The 20,923-nt window shown below is 37.8% G+C and overlaps 1 protein-coding gene across 1 annotated transcript in view; it reads right to left on the bottom strand.

The window, feature by feature from the left end:
- Positions 1-1,486: 1,486 nt before the first annotated feature.
- Positions 1,487-20,923, bottom strand: part of PROS1 (protein S) — a 22,260-nt gene continuing 2,823 nt past the window's right edge. Inside the window, exons 2-15 of the mRNA XM_057375186.1 lie at positions 19,783-19,940; positions 19,344-19,368; positions 18,934-19,020; positions 17,505-17,627; positions 17,271-17,393; positions 15,382-15,507; positions 13,219-13,340; positions 11,308-11,426; positions 9,666-9,855; positions 8,823-8,990; positions 7,568-7,736; positions 6,973-7,121; positions 6,015-6,228; positions 1,487-3,882 (exon numbers count right to left, since the gene is read on the bottom strand). Coding sequence (XP_057231169.1) covers positions 3,737-3,882; positions 6,015-6,228; positions 6,973-7,121; positions 7,568-7,736; positions 8,823-8,990; positions 9,666-9,855; positions 11,308-11,426; positions 13,219-13,340; positions 15,382-15,507; positions 17,271-17,393; positions 17,505-17,627; positions 18,934-19,020; positions 19,344-19,368; positions 19,783-19,940 — 1,919 coding nt within the window. The 3' untranslated portion in view covers positions 1,487-3,736. The remainder of the gene's footprint in view (positions 3,883-6,014; positions 6,229-6,972; positions 7,122-7,567; positions 7,737-8,822; positions 8,991-9,665; positions 9,856-11,307; positions 11,427-13,218; positions 13,341-15,381; positions 15,508-17,270; positions 17,394-17,504; positions 17,628-18,933; positions 19,021-19,343; positions 19,369-19,782; positions 19,941-20,923) is intronic.

Here is a 20,923-nt window from a genome sequence, read left to right as displayed (position 1 = left end):
ATAGTCCTATATCCTATAAATTTTTCAATATTTAATGTATGAAATAATAAGTAAAGCCACTGATAAGTTCAAGAAATCTTGCTCCCCAGTTCTGCAGCCCTCACYTGCTGTTTCCTCATGCTCAGTGGCAGCACTGCTTGTTCTTTCTTTCTGTGTGTGTATGTGTGTTGGTTTGGAGTTTGTTTCAAGTTTAGTGCTGGTTTTGAATGGTCATTTTGGTTTCTTGTGTGTGTCCCTCCCCCGAGTGCTCAGCTAGAGTGGACAGAAGCCAGTGTGCCGAGGTGGATTGCGTTTCTGACTTTTTCCCTTATTTGCTGAGATATTACAAACTCCTGGGGGAAAAAAAAAACCCCAAAAAACCCAACCAAACCACAAACCCAAAAAACACCCTCTTTTTTTTTTTTTTTTAAGTCACATAATCAAGTCCTGAATTACATAAAGCTGCATCAATTCACACCCACTCAGCTGATCCAAGTGCCTGTAAACAAAGCACCAGCTCCCTTGCTCAGAACCACCTTATAATTTCGCTGCTCCTTCATATACTTCTACTGAAATTCAGCTACCCCTTGAGCAGAAGGATGTGCCCAGTGTAGCAAGGAAGATACAGTTATTTTGTGGATTGAAAGCATTTTTTTGAAACAGTGACTTTCTCAGTATCTTGGTTCCTCTTACCCAGAAAGTGGGGTCTGCCTTRTCCCTTGGGTATTAGCTGTTATCGTTTTCCTTGTATTTCATTTCTTGAGGAACATAACGTTTACTTCTGGCAGATGAAATGTAAAATTGTGCCCAAATCAGGGTGGTTATTTTGATATAAAAAGGTTTCTGAGGCAATAAAATACTGARTGTGTACATATAAATGACATTAAAGGACCAACATCATTTTTCCAGTCAGTGACAATGACATTCTAGGACTAGAATAACAAAAATTAGTTTGGCCTCTTTCTTTGAAGGTGACAGATCTASAACCAATCTTGAGCATCAAAAGCACACAAACCACCAGAAAATACACGGGCATTAAAGCATGTAAACTAAACTGTAGCAGTGTAATTGAGAACCAATTTCAAGACTGTATTTCACTTCCAAGGAAATTAGGACATATGGATTTGCAGTGCACAGGAGCAGAAAATGCAGAGCAGGTCCAGCTGTTCTGGGTAAAGCCTGACTGGCCCTTGCTGAAATGATTATGCCTAAAAATACAATGAAATACATATGATGAAGGAGAAAGTGTAGGGATTGGTAACTTGCCCTGATCTTCTTTATTTCACATGTAGTTTTAAGCAAAGTCTAATTTCCTCAGGTAATATTAAACAATTAATAAACTTAATTATCTAGAGAGTATGGATGCCTATTTGCATGGCATGTTAATTGGAGCCTATTCTTTTCTTTGATGCTGAAGATGATCACAATCTCCTGAGTAAGGCATTTGACCACTAGAACAAGCTTTGCACAGCAAAAATAAACAAAAATATGCAAATACAACTTAAAATGAAAAGAAACTTGCAAATGTTGCTTTATTTAGTTCTTACAATAGGGAGGCACTTTTACATTAAAAAAGAAGTGCAGAGGTTTCATTATTAACTATAAACCCCTAAAATATCATTCCATGAAAACAAAGAGAAATAGTGTCTCTGTGAAAAAGTGATTTTTTTTCTTTCATTTCATTTCATTTCTATACAATTTATTACACTTAAACAAACAAAACCTAAACACCCTCCTCCCCCCCAAACAACAGCAAAAAAACCCAAACCTTTTCTTCTGTTCTTGGGGCCATAAGTATTTAGAACCTTGATTACACTTTTGTGTTCCTCCTCTCCTACTTTCTGTGCTGCTTGTACAAGGCAGAGTCTGGCCCAGGGTCTTTCCAGGATTAATTGATGTCAGGGAGATATTATACATAAAGTGATCACGTGTGTATTTGATGTCAAAAGTCCCAATTCAGCTCTGCCTTGTATGCAAAACCAGCTTGTTTCAGTCAAGTTATTCTTCACCTGCATGAAGAGTGTGTGTGCTGGGATGGTGGAAGAGCAGGGAAGGGTAACTKCAGGAAAGGATTTCCTCCCCCCATGGAGTCAGAATTCCAAGCTTGTTTTATGTGCCATCCTAGAAAAGTGAACTAGTAATCAATTAACCCCTGGGTGTCAGCTTCTTGCTGGGCAGACTGGAAGGCTGTGCTGGGTGAAAGTCAGGAGCAAATTCTGTACTCCATTACCAGGTGGCAAGTGAAGTTACCAATAACTTCAGGAAAAGCAATAACRCTGAAAGATGGGCTCAGATTCTGCAGCACTGCTGTACTAACCCTGGCATTCAGTAGTGGAAGAAACCTCACTGAAGTCACTCAGAAAACCCCTGGAGAAAGGCAATCCTCCAAATGAATATTGTCACAATCCATCCTTCTGTACACACATTTCCACTTCAGTGTCTCAAGCGCAGAGCGAAGAGCTGGGGTCAGGAATACAGGCAGATAAATGTTTCTGTGGTTGATGGATGAGAGGATATATTTATACCTTACAGCRATTCTCTTGCTATCTATTTGGTTTGGGGTTAACAAAACCACTAGGTGAGCTGTACAGGGAGGCTCCTGGTTGTGTGAAAATGAGGTTGGAAGTGCAAAGAACACTCAAAGGATGTTAAAGAAATATTGGAAATGCTTGAAAYCAGCACACCTGAGGAAAGCAATACTTTTCTAATTACCTGCTGGTTTATTAAAGTTGGCTGAGCACAATATGGCTTTACATTCTGATGTTACTGGCAAAATTCAGGCTTTCAAGGACATCAGGGACAGAGCTGGAGCAGGGCTTACAAATAAATCTATTCTGGAGCTCTGTGAAGGCAAGTTGCCCTAAATAAAGGGAATTTGATGGACCATCAGACTGTGCTTATGTTGAGGAGTGCTAGGTTTGATGGGAGAAGTATTTGCTGCAATTCCTCAGTTTTACTCAGCAAATTCCAGTTTGATGTCCTGTGATGAAGAGCAGAGCTCCTTCCTTCCAGCCACTTCCTCTGGTTTTCAAAATTGCCTGGGGTGTATTTTAACCCACTTTGAAAGTAAATGACCTGACCTGACCTGACCCAGAACTCTTAAAAAGCTAAGTTCTAAAGATGGAAGAATTAAAGTTGGTCCAGTATAACCAAAGCTGTTTTCAAAAATTGAGCTGCTTAAAGAAACACTTCCATTTTGAAGAAACACTTTACCAACATAGGTACAACCTGTAAACATATTCACGGAGAGCTTGGGCTATGGATTCCAGGGTAATTTTTCCTTTACCAAAAGCACATGTTACAAAACCAGTAGAGATTCTTCTTTGCATGTTATGCTTGGAAAAGTTTACTAAGTCTGGTTTCATTTATATTCTACTACATTAAAATAATTTGCAGCTTGTAACTTTGTGCTGATATATGAAAAAAAGGATATCAAATTGTTTCTAAACAGAAATTCCTAAACTTCTCTCCAAACTAAATATGTCAAAGACATAGCATGAACACTGAAGATAAATCTAGCTTTAAGATTTCCCACTGATATGAATAAAAGAACAYTTGACAGAATTTTGATCTTGATTGTCTCTTTCCAGCTAACAGAGAGTTTTTTTCCTTCATTCTATATRAAAAGGGAAAAACCCATGCTGCTGATTATTTCCCTGACACATCTTGCATTAAATAGTGCAAGGTTCATTATGGCATGAGACTAATTACACAAATTATATCTGAAAGACAAAATGTTAAATKAAGATCGGAATGGTTACGGCATGATCAATGGGCATGAGTGAGATCTGATGTCATTGTGTTTGGAAATGGCTTCATCCAGATCCAGCTGTCTGTTGTTGACCTCCACCTCCATGCAGCCATTATAAAAAGCAGTCACTGGTGTAGCACCCAGAGGAACAACTGCACAGAAAAACATTCAGTTTATTAGGCCAAGGCACGCAAATTCCTATGGATTTTTCAGATCAGTAAAAACATGGGGAATACTCCACTCCCCATCCACTATTTAGTCATGGAAGAAAAGGAGCAATCTGGCAGGAAACACTTGAGTTCCTYTCCTTTGTTTCAAGATCAAGATCAAGTCAGCAAAGCTGAGAAAGGCCAGTAAAATGTTAAATATGCGTTAGAAGGTCATTCCCATCCAAAAACCAAACTCTAGGAACATTTTCCATAGTAGCTTTTCCTCTATTGACAACAGTGAACCAAGAGTTTGTTTCCTGGAGCCCACTGTTCTTGTTCTGTGCTACAAACAGATGTTTCTGGGTTTGGAGGTCACACAAAGAACTGTCTTGCTTTCACCAGGAAACTACTCTAGATGCAAATCTGCAACTTCTGGAATGGGGCACCTCTGGGAACTGCTTCCTCACTGCTGCTTCCAAGTGAATTCTCTGTGAAAGACTCAYTTGATCTGCTGCTCATTTAAGTATTGTTTGGCCTAGGGCACCATCAGGTCATGGATATGCTTCCAGGACACTATTGTTAAACATTAAATCAAGCAGGCATTGTTTTGAAATCTTAGGATACAACTGGCTGCTTACAAGGTAGACTTAATGTGATGTAAGCACCTTCAGCAATTAGAATGAGGGTGATTAGGAGCTGATCTCAAAAGCATCCTCTTTTTTTAGGTGTTAGTTAAGTTATCCCTCCTTAGGAGACTCATTTSGTCATCTTAGGAACAAGAAATCTGCTTCTTGGTGATTTTATTTTGCTGTACAAACAGTCCTGGAGAATTATTCCCTTCTGCTTTTTTACTTCAGTGATGACAACACTGCTGTCAGAGAAGCATGCAAGTTTCATTTAGCTTGCACTGATTGTGTTGAATTAACAAGGGAATACTCCCATCACTGTCATTAGTTCGTAGAAAGGGGTATAAAAATGGCGACTTAGGGGTCTTCATGAAATGCATGAGTTTTTTTTTTAATCAGTGAGTTGGGTTTTGGTGTTATCTTTTGTTTGTTGGGGTTTTTTTTGTTTGCTTGGTTATTTTTTTTTTATTTTGTTAATTTGCATGCCTAAGGTACCTTTTAAAACTGAGAGATGGCACTTAAGGAGCAGCAAGTAACTAAAACTGGCTTTTTATCTCTTTGGGATGCCTGATGCCAAYGTTCTCAAGAATTAATATGTCAATTGCTCTGTGGCTGGCAATGTGCTAAAAAGAATCATTTATGCATCACAAAGATGAGGAAGCCTAAGAAATTACTGGAATCTTAATTACTGTGGCTCTATTAACCTGTTGACTGACCTGTACTAAGTAAACRCTGACTCATTCTCATTCCTCATCAATTCAAGACATGTCAGTCAAATTCATAGAATTTTCTTAGGAATTGTGACTCTTTTCCATAAAATAATAGAGGATACAGAAAAGTCCYACCAGTAGTAACATTGTAACCATGSCACCTTTCCATGAGCAATTTTAACGTTTTAATATCTTGGGCTTTAACAATTTCTCACCTGAGGCAATGCTATTTTTCCTCTTGATTCACCCTGAATTCAAATTATTTGTACATAACTACATGCACACTTCCTAGACAAAATAATCCTTGTGTATGTCTCAAGAGTGTTAACTTGAAGCTTGCTCTGAAMAAAATATTTGGTGTTTCATCACATTCTCTGTTTCATAAAGATTGCCAGTCATCTCTTGCATAATTTTAATTGTTGAAACCATATTCCTGACTCCCTTCTGCACTTCTGACACTTGGATTACTTTGAAATGCCTGCTTCTCTTACATTCTTGATGCAGTTCCTAAATTGTGCCAGATGGTAACATTTCAGAAACATGCAAAGCTCACCCAACTCAAAAATCAAGACATTTTCCAAATTCAAACCTCTAGAGACCCCTGTCTTAATGGCCAAATAATGCTCCTGTTAAAAGCTGGCTTCCTCCAAAGCTGAAAAGATAGGAGAAAACAAGACACACTTGAGGGAAAAAAACCCCTTTTTTTTTTTATAATTATAGGCTTCTCCTAGTTTGGGYAAGGCTGAATACAATCAGACTTGTAGAAAAAATCAAATTAATGAATAGAAACAGGCCTCACCTGGCAGTCCACCCAGGTAGGTGACAACATTTGCCATCATGGCTTGATGCAGGGTTGACAGGTGCTCTGAATTGCTTCTGTCTATGTGTGAATCAACAGCCAGTTCAAGTTCCTGTYTGGTCACTAGAAGTCCAACCTGCACTTTTCTGGGGGTACATAACTTCTTTGATTCCAGCTGTGCAACAGGGATGTTCCCAATGGTCACAGTGATTTTCTAAATGGAAGAATGGCAGATCACCAAAGATGTCACATCTTACYTTAACACATCTGTTATACTTGGTTCTGGTGCACTTTATATTTGCAAGTAGGAGAAAATATTAAAAAGTGGWACCTTCAGCAGGAAAAGCTGATGTGTAACCATCACTTCTGATGATGAATGCCATTCTTAAATTTATAAAGTGAGACTGTTTCACARGGAACAATTTTGGCTGTGGTTCTGAGGTGAAATCCTGTTTCACCTAAAGAGTACCACTACAGTTTTTATTAAAGGTAYCCAAGAGCTCACTACAGGTTATTTTGGGAAAAACCATAGATTAGCCATTGTGTAACTATGCTCTAGCTTGGCTGATGTAAAGGGATGTAAATGGAAACTTAAGGACAACAAAATCTGCTTATAATTTGGAACTAAGATAATGCCATTACTATATCATCACCATTATCCTGCTGTCATATCCCCTTTCTGCTCTGTGCATTTGGAAGGGAAGGTTAAAGAAAACATGATGTAATGGATGTGAGCTAAGATTACTTAATATAATCTCCCTGGCATGAGTGATTAGTGCTTAGTCACTGCTGCAGCAATCATTAACAGAGAGATATTTTTTGCACTTTACTAYATTATCTAATTTTCAAAATATTAAATTGGGCTACGAGCTGCACTGCAAGTGTGAGTAGCTTTTTTTAGTTGAATTTTTCACCCAGCTGGGGGACTTGGCAGCTGCTAGGAGAATTGTAAGATCACCTGTGAGTCAGAGGAGTTAGAGTCCACTATGGACAATGCAAGAGGCACTGTTTCATTAGAAACCAAGGCAAACATAACACCAGTGTCTGTGGATGGGCGAATAGTCAGAGTCACATTTATTAGCCAATCTTCAGCACTGTCAAGATTATCTGTTTTAAAAAGAATAATTGAMATTAGTAAATCCATCTGCTGATGAAAAATTAATAGGGTGTTAAAAATTAGTATTTATTCTMCTCCCCATTGTAGAAAAATTAGTGCAAATTTTGGAAGTTACAGGAAGAAGTATAATTCTAAAGAAACCCAAGCAGATAAAACAAACAAGAAAAACACAGCTAACTTTTAAACCTGGATCTTCAATAGTGCCCAACCTTGGCAAATAAATTTCTGAATGTAAATCATTCCAGAAACTGAATAGATGACACTACTTGGTATCAGAATTTTCATTCAAGCAAATTTCTAACAAAAGTTAAAGGAATCACTGGTGGATGCAGGTGTACAGCTTAGTTTGTGTGGGCTTTTTTATCTTCCTTCTTTTAAAAATTCATCACTTCCATCACYGGTCCAGCAAAAAATATAGGAATAGAAAAATACTTACTATAGTTTATCTGGAATGCTGCCATTCCAGTGCCAGGGTAGAAGGATCCTCTCCCCACTGCTACTAAACAGTGTTTGCTTTGTTTTTCTTGAATAACTTCGTTTACTCCTGAATGTCCCTGGTTCATCAGGTTCCAGGCCCGGATACAACCATCCAGCCGAGGGTTAATCTGTACCACAATGACAGCATTGGGTGTTTGAGTCCAAAGTTGTTAAAATGTTAATTAAAAAGCATTCTTTCTAAAAAAAAAAAAAAAAACAAAACAAAAAAAAAAAAAAAAAAAAAAAAAAAACAAAACAAAAAAACCCCAAACTTCTTTCTGTGGAGTTCCTAACAGTCTTAAGCAATGCTATAGGTTAGAGCAGTGATGCTGGGAGAAAGCAAATGGCAGGCATTTGCTATCTCAGCCTTCAAATGGTATTTCTGATTTARTATTTCCCACTTTGTTGCCAGTGATCTGGACAAAAATTTACTTCAATTTTTAAAGCTCTCTTGTGACTAAAAGACAGCAGTTTTTCTGTAGCAGAAAGACAATGATCACTGATACTATTCCTTGTTCAAAGTTTCATCTTTTCTTTATACCAGAGTACAAAGCAATTTAGGGAAYTGTTTCCTGTTGGACAAAGGGATATTATTGTACTGTTCCATGATTTTTCCTCTGCTTCAGTTTTGAGAAAAAATTGATTTTTTTTTCATTTATTACACAAAAAAAAATTCTAAACTCTCTGTTTAGATTGCCAATTAGTTTGAAGGCTCCTGGACTGTAAAGCAGACAGCTGCAACAACTTGTCTGTACCCATTCCTTGAGGCTGGGAGACCGAAAGAATCATGGGCCTTGTTCAGCCAGGGCTGTTATAAAACATTGTAAAAATGAAAGCTCTTTGTGCTGCCTGCACAGTGAATTCTGCACCTATTTAGAGCTTAGCAAAAGCCAGGACCGGCAACATGAATCACCCYGAAATGCACTCTCAGCAGCAGTGGTGGTGATTTAGGGAATCTTAAAGCTGTATTAGGAAACAGACTGCAGAATCCTCAAAGATTAGACCTGAAGTGCTGTGCTTTTACAACTGAAACCTTACTTAAGGCAGACTACAGAGCCTCACACGTTTATTTTCAAAACAGYGGTTTCATAACCAGATTTTCATTTTCTAAATGGGTTCCATGCCAAGCTTGCTTCTTCTGTGACTCCCGAGAGTACAAAACTGAACAGACAGAGCAGAATCAATCAACATTAGTCTTATTATTATTTAATTACCTGTTTAACAAGAGCACTGCCCACTCTGCGAGGTAATCCTGCAATGTACACCTTGGTTTCCAAGAAACCCTGGGATTGTTTAAAAAGAGTCCCTGGGCTGTTAATACTCATCACAGCTTCTTTAGCTATTTTTACACTAATGCTGTTTTCTAATTCTTCAACTGATATCTGGAATAAAATACAAAGAGTTACATATACACTAAAATGTAGAATATGTTAAATACTAATTACATATGCCTATATGAGGCATTATAATATTTCTGTAAATATCCACTCTGTAGAATAGTTTTAATACAGTCACTATTTACATTGTGTTTAAATTTGATGCTGGACAGCTGTMCATATCCAGGGCCATTTACGGGAGGACAACAAACAAAATCGAACTGACATTAATAACTTGGTAACTCTGTAGAAGGTATAAGTGAGAAAAGCCTTTCATCTCAGGTACGCAGGCTTGAAGAACAAAATTAATTTCTGGTCTAGCAAAAACTTGCTCTAAACACAAAGCATCCAATAATTAGGCACTTGACCATGCAATCACAGTTTTGAATATTCTGCCACTTTCCTTTTCATGTTTAAATTTGGTAATTGCTATGTAGACTACTAGAGGTAATTGTCTCTTCCTTGATTGTTAAAAGACTGTTAAAGATTATTAAAAGGTAGCAGAATTTTCTGATGCAAGGTTCCTGTGTATTTCCTGGTTTATTTTTAAATCTGTGGTTTGAGTATATCCAAGTGTATTTTAAGCCTTTTAAGAGCTGCTCAGTTCCTCCCTACTTTACTTATCAGTATGTTCCCATAGAGAGTAAAAAGAAGGAAAAGGGAGAAGAAAATCTARCTTACTATGTGCCACAGTCCATCATTAATAGCTTTGCCTCCACTGGTGACTTTTGTTCCAAACTCATTCTTGAATTGAATTTCAATCTTTCCATCTCGAAGAGCAAGCAAGATCCATGCTGAGTTGTCCTGGGATTCTGCATACAGGATAACCCCCTCTGCATCGTATGTCCGGAAATCAAACTCTGCTGTAAATCTGAGTTGTGAAGAAGGAATCTTAATAAGAAGACAGGAAAAGTGAAATGCTGTACAGGCTAGGAAAACTCATTAGTAGGGTTAGAGAGAGGTTCGTAGATAATAGCCTTTGGGTGTGTCTGTATCTGAGCAGTTGGGACTTTTGCCTACAGTTAGTTGAAAGCAGAATGAAATATAAGCTGTGTTCACATAAAGCCAGTGAGAAGTTTTCAGGTTAACATCCTGACCTGGGATTTGAAAGAACCTTGGTCCAACTCCCAAATCCACTCTGAGTTTTACTTATGAAGGACACCCCACTCCCCTGAGTAAGGATATAGATGTAATATTCCTATYGGATTTTGTAGGGATGTGACACAGAGAAAACACATGATCTATGATGTGCTTGAGTACAACTGGGTTGCCAAGTATTGTCATAAAAGAATTATAACCTAGAAATTCACTTTGGTTACTGATGCCTTTATATGCCATTTTCTGATCTGAGGATTTGTTGCCTGGATCTAGGTTGAATGTGGGTGTAACTAGAAACTGTGCAGTGGAAGAGAATAGAGTAGATGCAAAGAACWGTGTTTGAGACCAGACAAAATAGATTCAGGGTGAAAGGAGAAAGAGCATTCGGAAGCAGGGGTTTGCTAAGGCAGCTGTAATTCAGAACTGGGGTCGCTGTCATTCGCAGTGCTGCTCTGTGTCCCCTAGATGGGGCTGTCCCTCCCCAGACGCAGCAAAATCTGCTCTGCATTTACACCAGACTTCAAACATTTATCATCTCAGAAAGGTCTTCCAGGACAGCATTAGTGCCTGGTCAACTTGGAACGGCGGCAGAGGAAAGAGTTCTCAGTATTTATGTCCTTCTGTGCGGTTCTGAGGCTCTGGGGATCACCAGCTCAACAGCTGCTGCCGCTGTTCCTTTCCAATTGTTTGGTCAGTAAGTCATGGCACACTGCAATTTCGGCTGCGGCAGCAAGGRAGTCCAAGAGCAATAAAGGGGTCAGTGCCACTGGCAATTGCTCTGCCAGCTGTAAGGACAATCATACAGCTGGTGCTCCAGACAAGGTACTGTGCTCTCAGGTGTCCTTGGAACACGGTGTGTGAAACAAAGCCCAGGAAGGGGCAGGGGAGCAATGGCCTGATTTTATTTCTCAGCAGCATATGCAGAGCATGTCACAGCTTTTAATCAGAGCAGGGGTGAATTAGCAGCAACATCCAAATAAAGGCATTCCCGTATAGAATGGGAAGCTGTRTTGTAATTATTTTCCTATAACCTGTGAACATTATGTTGACAATTCTAAATGCTTTCCTGTTTATTCATTCATTCATCATATAAAGGTATCTTAACCAAGGTGGAGATGGTGATATAATTTATGCATGYAATGCATTCTTTCTAAACCCTCAGAAAATTAACAGACACAAATGTCTGTAATCYCAATGCATATTTTTATCAATGGCAAATGCTTACCTTGTGACATCTGGCAGTTTAAACTTCAAGTAGAGAACGGGAATTCCTATAAATTGCTCTGCCAGGTAAAGCAGTTGGTAATTCTTTTCAAGGTTCAGTGGGATACACTCAGTAACAGGCTGAAAATGGTAGAGAAAAAAAGCTGTTAATGCATTGTGATAGTTTAGGAAGCAACTCCTGTTGTTGGCTGCTAGCTTGTCTTTTTTATTTTTTTTAAGTAATGGCTTACCTCTGGGGTTTCTTAGTTTGTTTTTTTTTTTTTTTTTTACACTTGAATACCTATGTACAAGTGAAGTGGTGTGGTTTTGCTTTTGCTTGAAATGTCCATTATTTAAACTGTTGGAGGATAATCCAGGTTATTATACAACTCTGGTGGACTGAAACTAATATTTAAATACTTAGTTTTTGAATTAAGAATTCAAATCTTCCATCACGCACTGTCCTCTCACTTGGGGAATATATGACACCCACCTTCTAGGGAACTGCCAGGCTCCATKATTAAAGTTCTGTGGAATATAAACTTGCTCAGGTGTCAGAAGGGAATGGACTAGAGCTGTATCTTGGGAAGACTATGTGTTAAAGAGAAATTAAGAAATCATGGTGCTTATTCTTTTGGGTATTCATCTACCTGAAGTTTTAAACAGGGATTTTCTACCCAGGAATAATGTCTACTGTATACACTCTGTGTATGGAAAGAGGTGGGAAGACTCTTCCTCAAGGTTTAGAGCACCTGCCTCATTGACAAGTAGRAGTCTCAAAACCTCTTTCATCCAATGTGAATCCCTCAAAATATTCTGTGACTCACATCTACTCTGACTTTGGTATTCTTGATGCAGCAATTCCATTAAATGTACAGGTGCTCTTCTTGAATTTTATGGCTGCTTCATTTTATGGTTGCTGGTGTCACTAGTCATTAGATTGCATATACTTTAGTTGATTAAACTATTTTTTTTTCCCCAATTAAAAGGCATGAAACTAACTTTGAGATAAAGATTTAATCACTTTTGAACAGTATTGCAAATAAGAACCTCTTCCAGCCTCATTACATTACCATTTCAAGAATGAGCAAAATGAAATAGAATGACTGCCAAGTGTTGTTCAGATATTAAATTTCAAAAAGTACAAACAAGACCTAATACACAGATGCTGGAACTTGTGTCAGATCTTGTTGCTGCAGTTTAAGCCAAATTTTGTTATATTCTGTAAGAAGTATTTTATTGTTGGCATTAATCTGAGCTCACTTCACATAAAACCTCAGACTACTTGAACTTTTCCGAGTATACAGAGAACCACTTGCAAAAAAATCTTTGGATTTCAATCCTTCAATCCCAGTTCTCTGGAGTTTCAAACTCTCTGCTCCTAAGAAGTGTAAATTTTCAAACAGATCAAGAGCAGCCGATTTTGACTCCAAGATGTTCTCCAATTGGCAAGTATTACTGAGTGYTTTTCCTTAAGCTATGGCAGATGAGAACTGTGGAAAACAATCCAGGGCTTTTTCCAAYCCAAACAGAAAGTCTGAAATAGTGAGTGAAAACTTTTGCACAGCTTAAGGAAAACTTAGGAACAGATGGACAAAAGGAACATTCTGTCTCTGAGTAGGCTGAACAGGAATTATTTGTTTGATAGCAGAAAGCTGGGGCTTCTTTTGGAAGCAGCAGAGAATAAAGATGACTGGCTAAAGCAAGMTGCTTTTGACAGGACTCCTGTAAATGAGCATGCATGAGCTGAATAGCATCCAAATCCCTATTGCTTTGTGAGCCAAACCATASATCAGAATCCCCAACATTTTCTCAGAAATTTTTAATCAGTTATCAAATAGCTTCCTATTTTCCTTAATCTAAAACACCTTTTCATCAAAAAAAACTCAGCTTTGTGATTTTTCACGTGGAATTCTATACAGCACAATTTTACCTCACAATTCTTCATGTCCTTAGAGAGCTTGAAGCCTTTCTTGCCATCACAATAGCAGCTGTAACTTCCCGGTGAGTTCACACAGAGTTGAGCACAAATATTTTCAGCACATTCATCAATGTCTAGGGGAAATTGAAGCACACAGAAAGATTTATTCATGGCACACACTGAAAACTAACACAAATTAATGGARTAATGGACAAGAGAGATTCTCTGGAATAACATGAATCTAAAAGGTGATTTAGTAATCTGAAAGAGGCCTGGAGTGCAGAGCTGGAGACAATTTGTTCTGATTTCTGAGGCATAAKGTGGCTGAATTAGTGAAAGAGACCTCATAAATTGCTATCACAGATGGCACAAATCCCATTCTGGGTCAGGTATCTTCCTTTCCTTATAAGACATGATGGGCACTCAGATTATTAAAAGKATATATGGTAAGTATGTGAAGAAAAGAAGTGCTTTATTAATATAAACCCCAAATAATCTCAGGGCAAAATACCTTTTAAAATAATATACAATAAGCTAATAAACAACTAAATTTCAGACARCGTCTACTTGTGGAGAACAATAGTCTGGTTTGAGCTGTGAGTAAGTTAAATCAGCTATAAGAATTTCATTTTCTATTTAGTAGGTTGTGCAAAATAAATGATTTAGAAATGAAAGGGTGTTTAAAAGGCCAATGTAAATATTGCATTTCTAATACAGAAAGACACAAAACCTCTCCTTGATAAGAGACTTCAGCGAGGGTGATTTGGGCCTCAGATTGAAGAAACTGTAACATTTGTTTTGAAACAAGTAGCCCTTCTAGTGGGGGAAAAAAAATGCATGCATTTAAAACTTGGGGGGTGTAAGATTAAAATCTTTTTTTTTTTTTCTGTTGCTTGGAAGAAGAGAGGTAAGGAAAAAGAAAAAAGATCCTCTTCTGTCCCATTCTAACAGTATCTGTCATCATAGAGAAGCTGTGCATAAATGTATGAAAATTCAATTTTTCTAATGAGCATAACTGAATTTAGCCACCTGCAAGCAATATGACAATGAAAAGCTCATGTAATTTAGTATTTCTGTAAGGTTACATTCCTGTCAGGCTGCACAATCCTGTCCTTAGACAGGATTTGGTGACTCATTTAATGTGGTTACAACAAGGTCTAAAAGCTTAGCAACATAATCCTCCTGCTAGGGAGGTAAGACTTGTCCCATTGGAACATCCTCATCTTGCAACCTCCTGCAATCCAGTAGAAACACAACACTTACACGGGTTRCATCAAATTGAATTTATCTGAAGAAAATCCTAAGAGGAGTAAGAATTAATTCCTGTGAAGTTTTTCTCGCTTCAGTGCATGCAAGAACAGACAATTGTCAGTAGTGCTTTAATCCTGCCGTTAACTGGACAAAGTTGACACCTGGATATGTAATCACYGCCACTGTGCAAGGCTCTGTTACAAGAGACCTGCAGCAAAAGCCATGGAGCAGAAGATTCATGGCCAGCAAGAAGCTTCTTTTCTGTCCTTTTGAGTAGTAACRTAAGGAAGCTTTAAAAATAAAAATCAGTCACTGATAGATTTTTCTTAAACTGGCAATGTAGAAAATTTTTCTTCATTGGAAAACTCCTAGGAGCTTTCATATCTGTTCTAGAACTGAAATTTAATTTCTGATGYGTAGTAAACAGAAACTTTAACAAGTAGAGAGAGATAAAACATATTCTAAGACAAATGTGMAAATACTTTCAACACTTGAAAAGTCAAGTGTCGACCTTTGGCTTCTTGCTACTTTTCTGCTACCTATCAAYAGTTTCCAACTTGGCTGTAAYTGTTGCAGAACCTTGGAAACTTGTRATTACAAATTTTCATTTTAGGAAAGGTTCTTTTGGTGCAGCTCCTTTTTTCATGGTTCTCTCTCTGGATATTTGGGAATAGTTTTATTTGATATTTGAGGTCTTTATAAAAATRTATTTTAATAAAGAATCTTTAGACAAATGCCATGCTGTCATGTAATATAACCTGACAACTTAATAAGCAATTAATTTAATAAAAAATATGTAGATTAAGAAACATACCAGCAGATAAGAAGATGAGTTTGGTATAACAGTGAACAAAAAAAAGGAAAGGGGAAGGGGGAAAATGAAAGATGAACAAGAAAAAGGGGGAGCTGAGGACAAACACCCACCTTCACAGTTCTTGGAAGTTGAATTATATGYGTAGCCTTCTGGACATTCACATTCGTATCTCCCCTGGGTGTTTTTGCAGATGGCTGTCCCACAGATGTTTGGGTGTAGCACACATTCATTTATATCTAGAAATACAAACAAACTATTAAAAAACACTYTTGCACACCATTTTTCTTCCCAAGTTTATCCAACACTGTGCTAACTGAGTGAGGCTGGCAAACTTTCTTGGTAGCTTGACCATGCTTTCACAGCAGACTAGAGCTACAGCCAGAAAGATTTCCAGAGGGCTGTAAAAGCCACTTTTGCATGCCCCCAGTGAAAAAATTCTCTGCCTGCTTACCCTTCCCACCCTCTCATGTGTTTTGTGGGTAACAGGATAAGGCATGTCCAGAAAGATAGAGAGAGAAACAGGCTGCAGATTTCCCATAAATTAAAACCAGACTGCACAATAAAATCCTATCTTAGAAAAAGACATCCAGAAAGACCAGAGATAATCCAATCAGAGGTTCTTCTGTGCTACAATCAATTCATGCCAGTTTTCTTTTAATTGGCTATGCTGATAGGTGTTCAAGTCCCTCACTGTCTCTCTATCCCTCAAACCATTTTACTGTCTCTCTTCTGTCTTGTTTCCAATTCTTCAATGTCATTCTCACAATGCAGATGTGACAACTGGATTCAGGGTATAGTATCAATCTTATCAAGTGTCTTTGAGACAGAAAAACATCAGATCCCTGGTAGTACTTCACTCTCATTTGTGAATGCAGGGGTTATTCTGGTTTTCACTGTGATTTCAGAGCAGTTGTGGAAATGGTGCTGCATGGGGAGAAGAGATTCTCCCACTGGGTTGCTTGGACTCCTGGAACTTTATTAAGTCAAAGCTGCTTTGAATTCAGACTACTTTTCTACATTTACTATGTTGTTTAACAGTTGTTTAACTTTGCAGCTGTATATAACAAAATACTTGAATGTAGTTTATGAAATTATTAAACTAACACTCAAGGCACTAAGATATATCAGACTATTTTTATCTTTATTTTTTATCAGATTTCCAGTATCTTTCCAAGAATTACAGAGGTTCTAACCAACTTCTCTGCTTGCCCTTTTACATAAYAGCACAATCTTCTGTTATTTCTCTGGAAGTTATTAATTCACAAAAATATATAGACTAAACAAAGTGACAGTGGAAGATGGCCATCAAGTTTAGTCTCTTAAATTAATTTGACATTATCCAAAACTGTTGTCATAATTTGGTAACAAAATATGACATTAAAATGAAACAAAGCTGTAATTTTTTCTAACTATGTTGCTAATTATGTCAATATGTAGACTGAATTTGAAATGGAATTAAGCATGTAGGTCATGGCCAATAGCAAATACAAGCATGTACAGGAAAAAATTATGCCGGGTGAATAAAAGTCTTTCTCTCCATTAAGAGAATTTTTGGATTCATTAATACTTTCTTATCCAGTGAACTTCAAACTCTGGAAAGAGCAGCATCAATAATTAGGAGTGATTCATGCTAAACCAGTGTTTACCAGACAGAATTTCCATGGTAACAAYATTAGCTATTCACATCACTTGAGATGCTTGTTTCAGCATGCTTAAAGGACACATGAAACTGAGTAGAGACCAAAGTAASCTTTATGAAGCTTTAGTAATGAAGCAGAACCTCATYTATAGCCTTTTACTCTTTCGTTCTTTCCCCCTTGATCTGGTTCATTATTTGGCTGCCCAAATGYCTGCAGTGTGTAAAGCCAAATTACAGCAGGATTCATCTTTCAGAGGCAATGCGAGAGCATTTATGGAACTATTGGATTAAACCCTCTCCTCTCTCTGGCCAGCAGGCAATGTGGTGTCAGGTAAAGATATTCTCCTGAAGTCTCCCTACCTCCACAATCTCGCTTGTTGGAATGCATRAAGTAGCCATCTTCACACAGACAACGGAAGCTTCCAGGGAAATTGGAACAGCGCTGGCTGCAGCCTCCATTGAAGTCTTCACACTCATTTATATCTACAAAGAAAAGGCAATAAAACTCTCTGCTGAGAGGAAGRCATTCATTGACCAGCTGTGATTCAACAGTAGAACTATAACTGTGCTCCTGAGAACCATGAAAGACTGTACCTTCCTCACAGTTCTCTCCTCTCCATCCTGGTTTACAGACACAGGTATAYCTGGCTTGTCCATCTATGCAATCCTTATATCCATCTTTATGGCATGGCAGAGGGCTGCACTGGTTTGAAATTTCTGCAGATGGAAAGCATGGAAAATCCTTGTTATCTGAGGTTATTTGGCCTCAAGAATCACTTTAGACTTTTTTCTTCTCTTCCTATCTGTCATGGAATAGGAAAGGTCTTGATGAATAACACGAAGTACCCTCATGGCAATCTTGCTACTCATTCTGTCAGTAAGAATTTTTATGTGACTGAGAACATACAAACCCACCACTACTTTTTCTGTATCAGGCAGAAAATTACTAGAAGACAAATTAGTTGCTAAGCCATGCTAATCCMTGCAAGCTGTGAAAAGATTTGATATTATTTTCATTACATTTTAAGGATGTATTTCAGTTTTTAAAGAATAGTGAGTGCTCTGCCCCATCATATTACTACAACTCTCACCAGCAAGGTGAACATTTCAAGAATTCAAGATTACAGAGTTGAGTTTCCCTGTTCAAGAGAGGTCACACAAAGAAACTGATAATTTATTGCATTACTATAAACTGATCTGGAAAACATGTTCAGCCATGACCATGTGCAGTGYAATTATTAAGGATTTTTTTTGTCTTCCATTGCTTTCAATGATAAAAACAATGTCAGATGGCTATGGATAAGCATTCCTATTCAAACTAACTGAAATTTTCTTTGATATAACAAGGCTATAAAAGTTTAGGAGGTTTAGAGAGATGTTCAAACTGCGACAAGCAGGGAATATGGTAAGAATGGCTTGCTGTGAATTTACTAAAAAGAATACAATTCACACTGCAGCTGTGAATGTATAGGCATAAAAATCAAAAATTTACATGTTTTGTGACCTTTTGTTTGGAGTCAATGACTGTGCTCCAGATAATATTGGAAGTTTTCAGCTTGCAATGTTATCCACTTCATGAAGGCCTGCAGTGTAACTACRGGCCAAATAGAGGTAAAAAGGACAATYAACAAGACAGTCTCTTAYCCCACCTGACAGAGCATGACTTGCYAGAGYGAAAGGGTTTGGTACAACTGTTAAAGGTGTAGTAGAGTACAGAGGACACACTGGGGAACATTGGTGGGTTGGTATAGGATACTTGCGTTTGCAGAAGCGCTACGCTTTCCATTTTGCAGTTAATTATGTTTCTTTAACTTTATAAACTTAAACMCAGTCAGTTAAACTGCTTTCTCTGGAAATGCTCTGTCTCACCTCATATTTTTTGGTCAATTTCTGGCTTAGATTATTGAGTTTGCCTGACTTAAATGGTTATTTGTCTCCTTTTGTGTCCCTGTGAACTGCTTTTTAGCCAGTGTGTGCTCTTAGAGGTGAGTGCACAGGTAACAGTTGCGACATCAGCACTTACCCTTGACACAAGCCCTCAGGTCAGCTGGAGARTCTGGAGTGACTGCAGCCACCTTGAACACCCCGGCTCGATGGGAGGCAAGGCAGCCTGCAAATGCAAAGACACACAATCTGCTCAGCGTACAAACACTCATTTACACTGAAATTACACCACTTGATGCATGRCATCTTCAAAGGGCCCGTTCTCACAGCTTGAATTACAAAACTGGTCTGGACATGTTAAGGACAGCTGATCACAGACCAACCTTCAGAGTGTCTCTGTGAGGATCTAAGCACACAGGACATTCTCTGCATTATAATCAGCATGGAAATCATTCCAGTGCCACAGGCAGAATATCTAAACCAGTATTATCCAAATGAAAGCATCACTGAATGATTACTAGAGTTGTTTAGAGTTTTTTTTGTACTTACTTAAGTATTTGGGATAAAAATATTCCTGCAGAAAGAAAAGACAAATAAAGGCTAAGAAAAATTTCATCTATATAAAATTACAGCAAAACACATCACTGAATATGTTCTAAAATATATTGGTGTTATGACTACAGAAGAAGAAAAAAGTTACTTTGACTCATAAAATAAAGGTCTGGTTTTCTATATCACTGTTGTTTGGGCTAAAACAGATTATCTAATACACACAAGACTCAGTGGAGAGATTAAAACACTGCACCGAACTGGACACTTGTGAAGGCGATGAAAATKAATTGGGTGTCAAAATTACTCTGCAAATTGTCTCTTTAAAAAGGAGAATCCTACCCAATGTTGTTATTGGGAGCTATGAATTCTATGTGTTTTTATCTTTCCCTCTGAAAAGAACTACTGTCTATGTCATAGATACTCATAAGATACTTACCGTTTCAGGATTATTTTCGAAGATTTCCCTGGCTTCTTCCCTATTGCATAATTCTTCAATGCATTCTCTTTCTAGATTTCCCTTCTTACTTTCTTCCATGAAAGAGTTTGCTCGCCGTTTYCTCAGCAGGAACTGAGAGGCATACTGCTGGGATAAAACTTGGGAAAAACAAAGCAACTCTTTTATTATTCATCTTTTTTTTTGTAACAGCTGAAAAATCCTGCAAATACTGAGAAAATATGAGAATCTACCAMAAAAATCTGAATTAAATGCATAGTYGGGAATTCATGTTTGCTGTCATTTTGATAAATGAGCAAGAAATTCTAGGATTCTGTATWTGTGGGAGCTGTTTCTGATCAAAAAATCCTTAATCCTTATTCTATGCTATTGATCCTTAATAGCAACRATGCCTGAAGCATAATTTTAGTGTTCTACTCAGGACAAGATTAAYTTTTTTATTTTTTACATTATGGTTATTACAATGTTAGATATGTGACCAACAAGTCAATTAAAAAAGCTGAAAAGCTTTTTAACCTGTTTCAGTGATCTGCAAGTAAATATTCTGAGTCTACTTATGTGAGACCAAAATTCTTGTAAAAAAGTCAGGCTACCTGTCACATGTAATTAATACAAATGTCACWYTACTTTGCAGAACAAGACAAAGGTGAGAATGAAATAACGKGAATATGAAGGCAGGCAACCTAAAGACATTCACATTTGACCAAGGTAAAATAGAATCTTAGCTAGCTTTTATATTTCAGAACCAGCATGTTATGAGTCATTGCTTAATTTTCACGTATCTGGTTATTGTCATTTTAGTGACTTTTAACAAATGGTGAAGTTTGTTACCAAACTTTCTGACAGTTTGGTAACTGTCAGAAATGACACTAAGGATGAAAGATGTCTGCTTCAATGTTCTTTACAGAGCACACAACACTCCAGGAACAGCCACTACATTAGACTGCCTGGTTTAATTTTTGGATATAGCTTGTGATCAAGAGAAAAATAGATGAGTATGACTGGAGAAAGTCCAGCTGATACAGATGACAGATGCTAACTAGAGACACCTCTACTTCTTTCAAGCGCACCTGCGCTTCTTTCATCAGCCTTTGCACAATTTAACCTTTCAGAGCAGCCCAAC

The sequence above is a fragment of the Malurus melanocephalus genome, unplaced genomic scaffold (genome assembly GCF_030028575.1).
Source record: "Malurus melanocephalus ecotype Western Australia unplaced genomic scaffold, MMel_1.1 scaffold_242, whole genome shotgun sequence".
In the NCBI taxonomy this organism is placed as follows: Eukaryota; Metazoa; Chordata; class Aves; order Passeriformes; family Maluridae; genus Malurus; species Malurus melanocephalus.
Note: the sequence above shows the minus strand (reverse complement) of the source record. Positions and strands in the feature narration are given on the sequence as shown.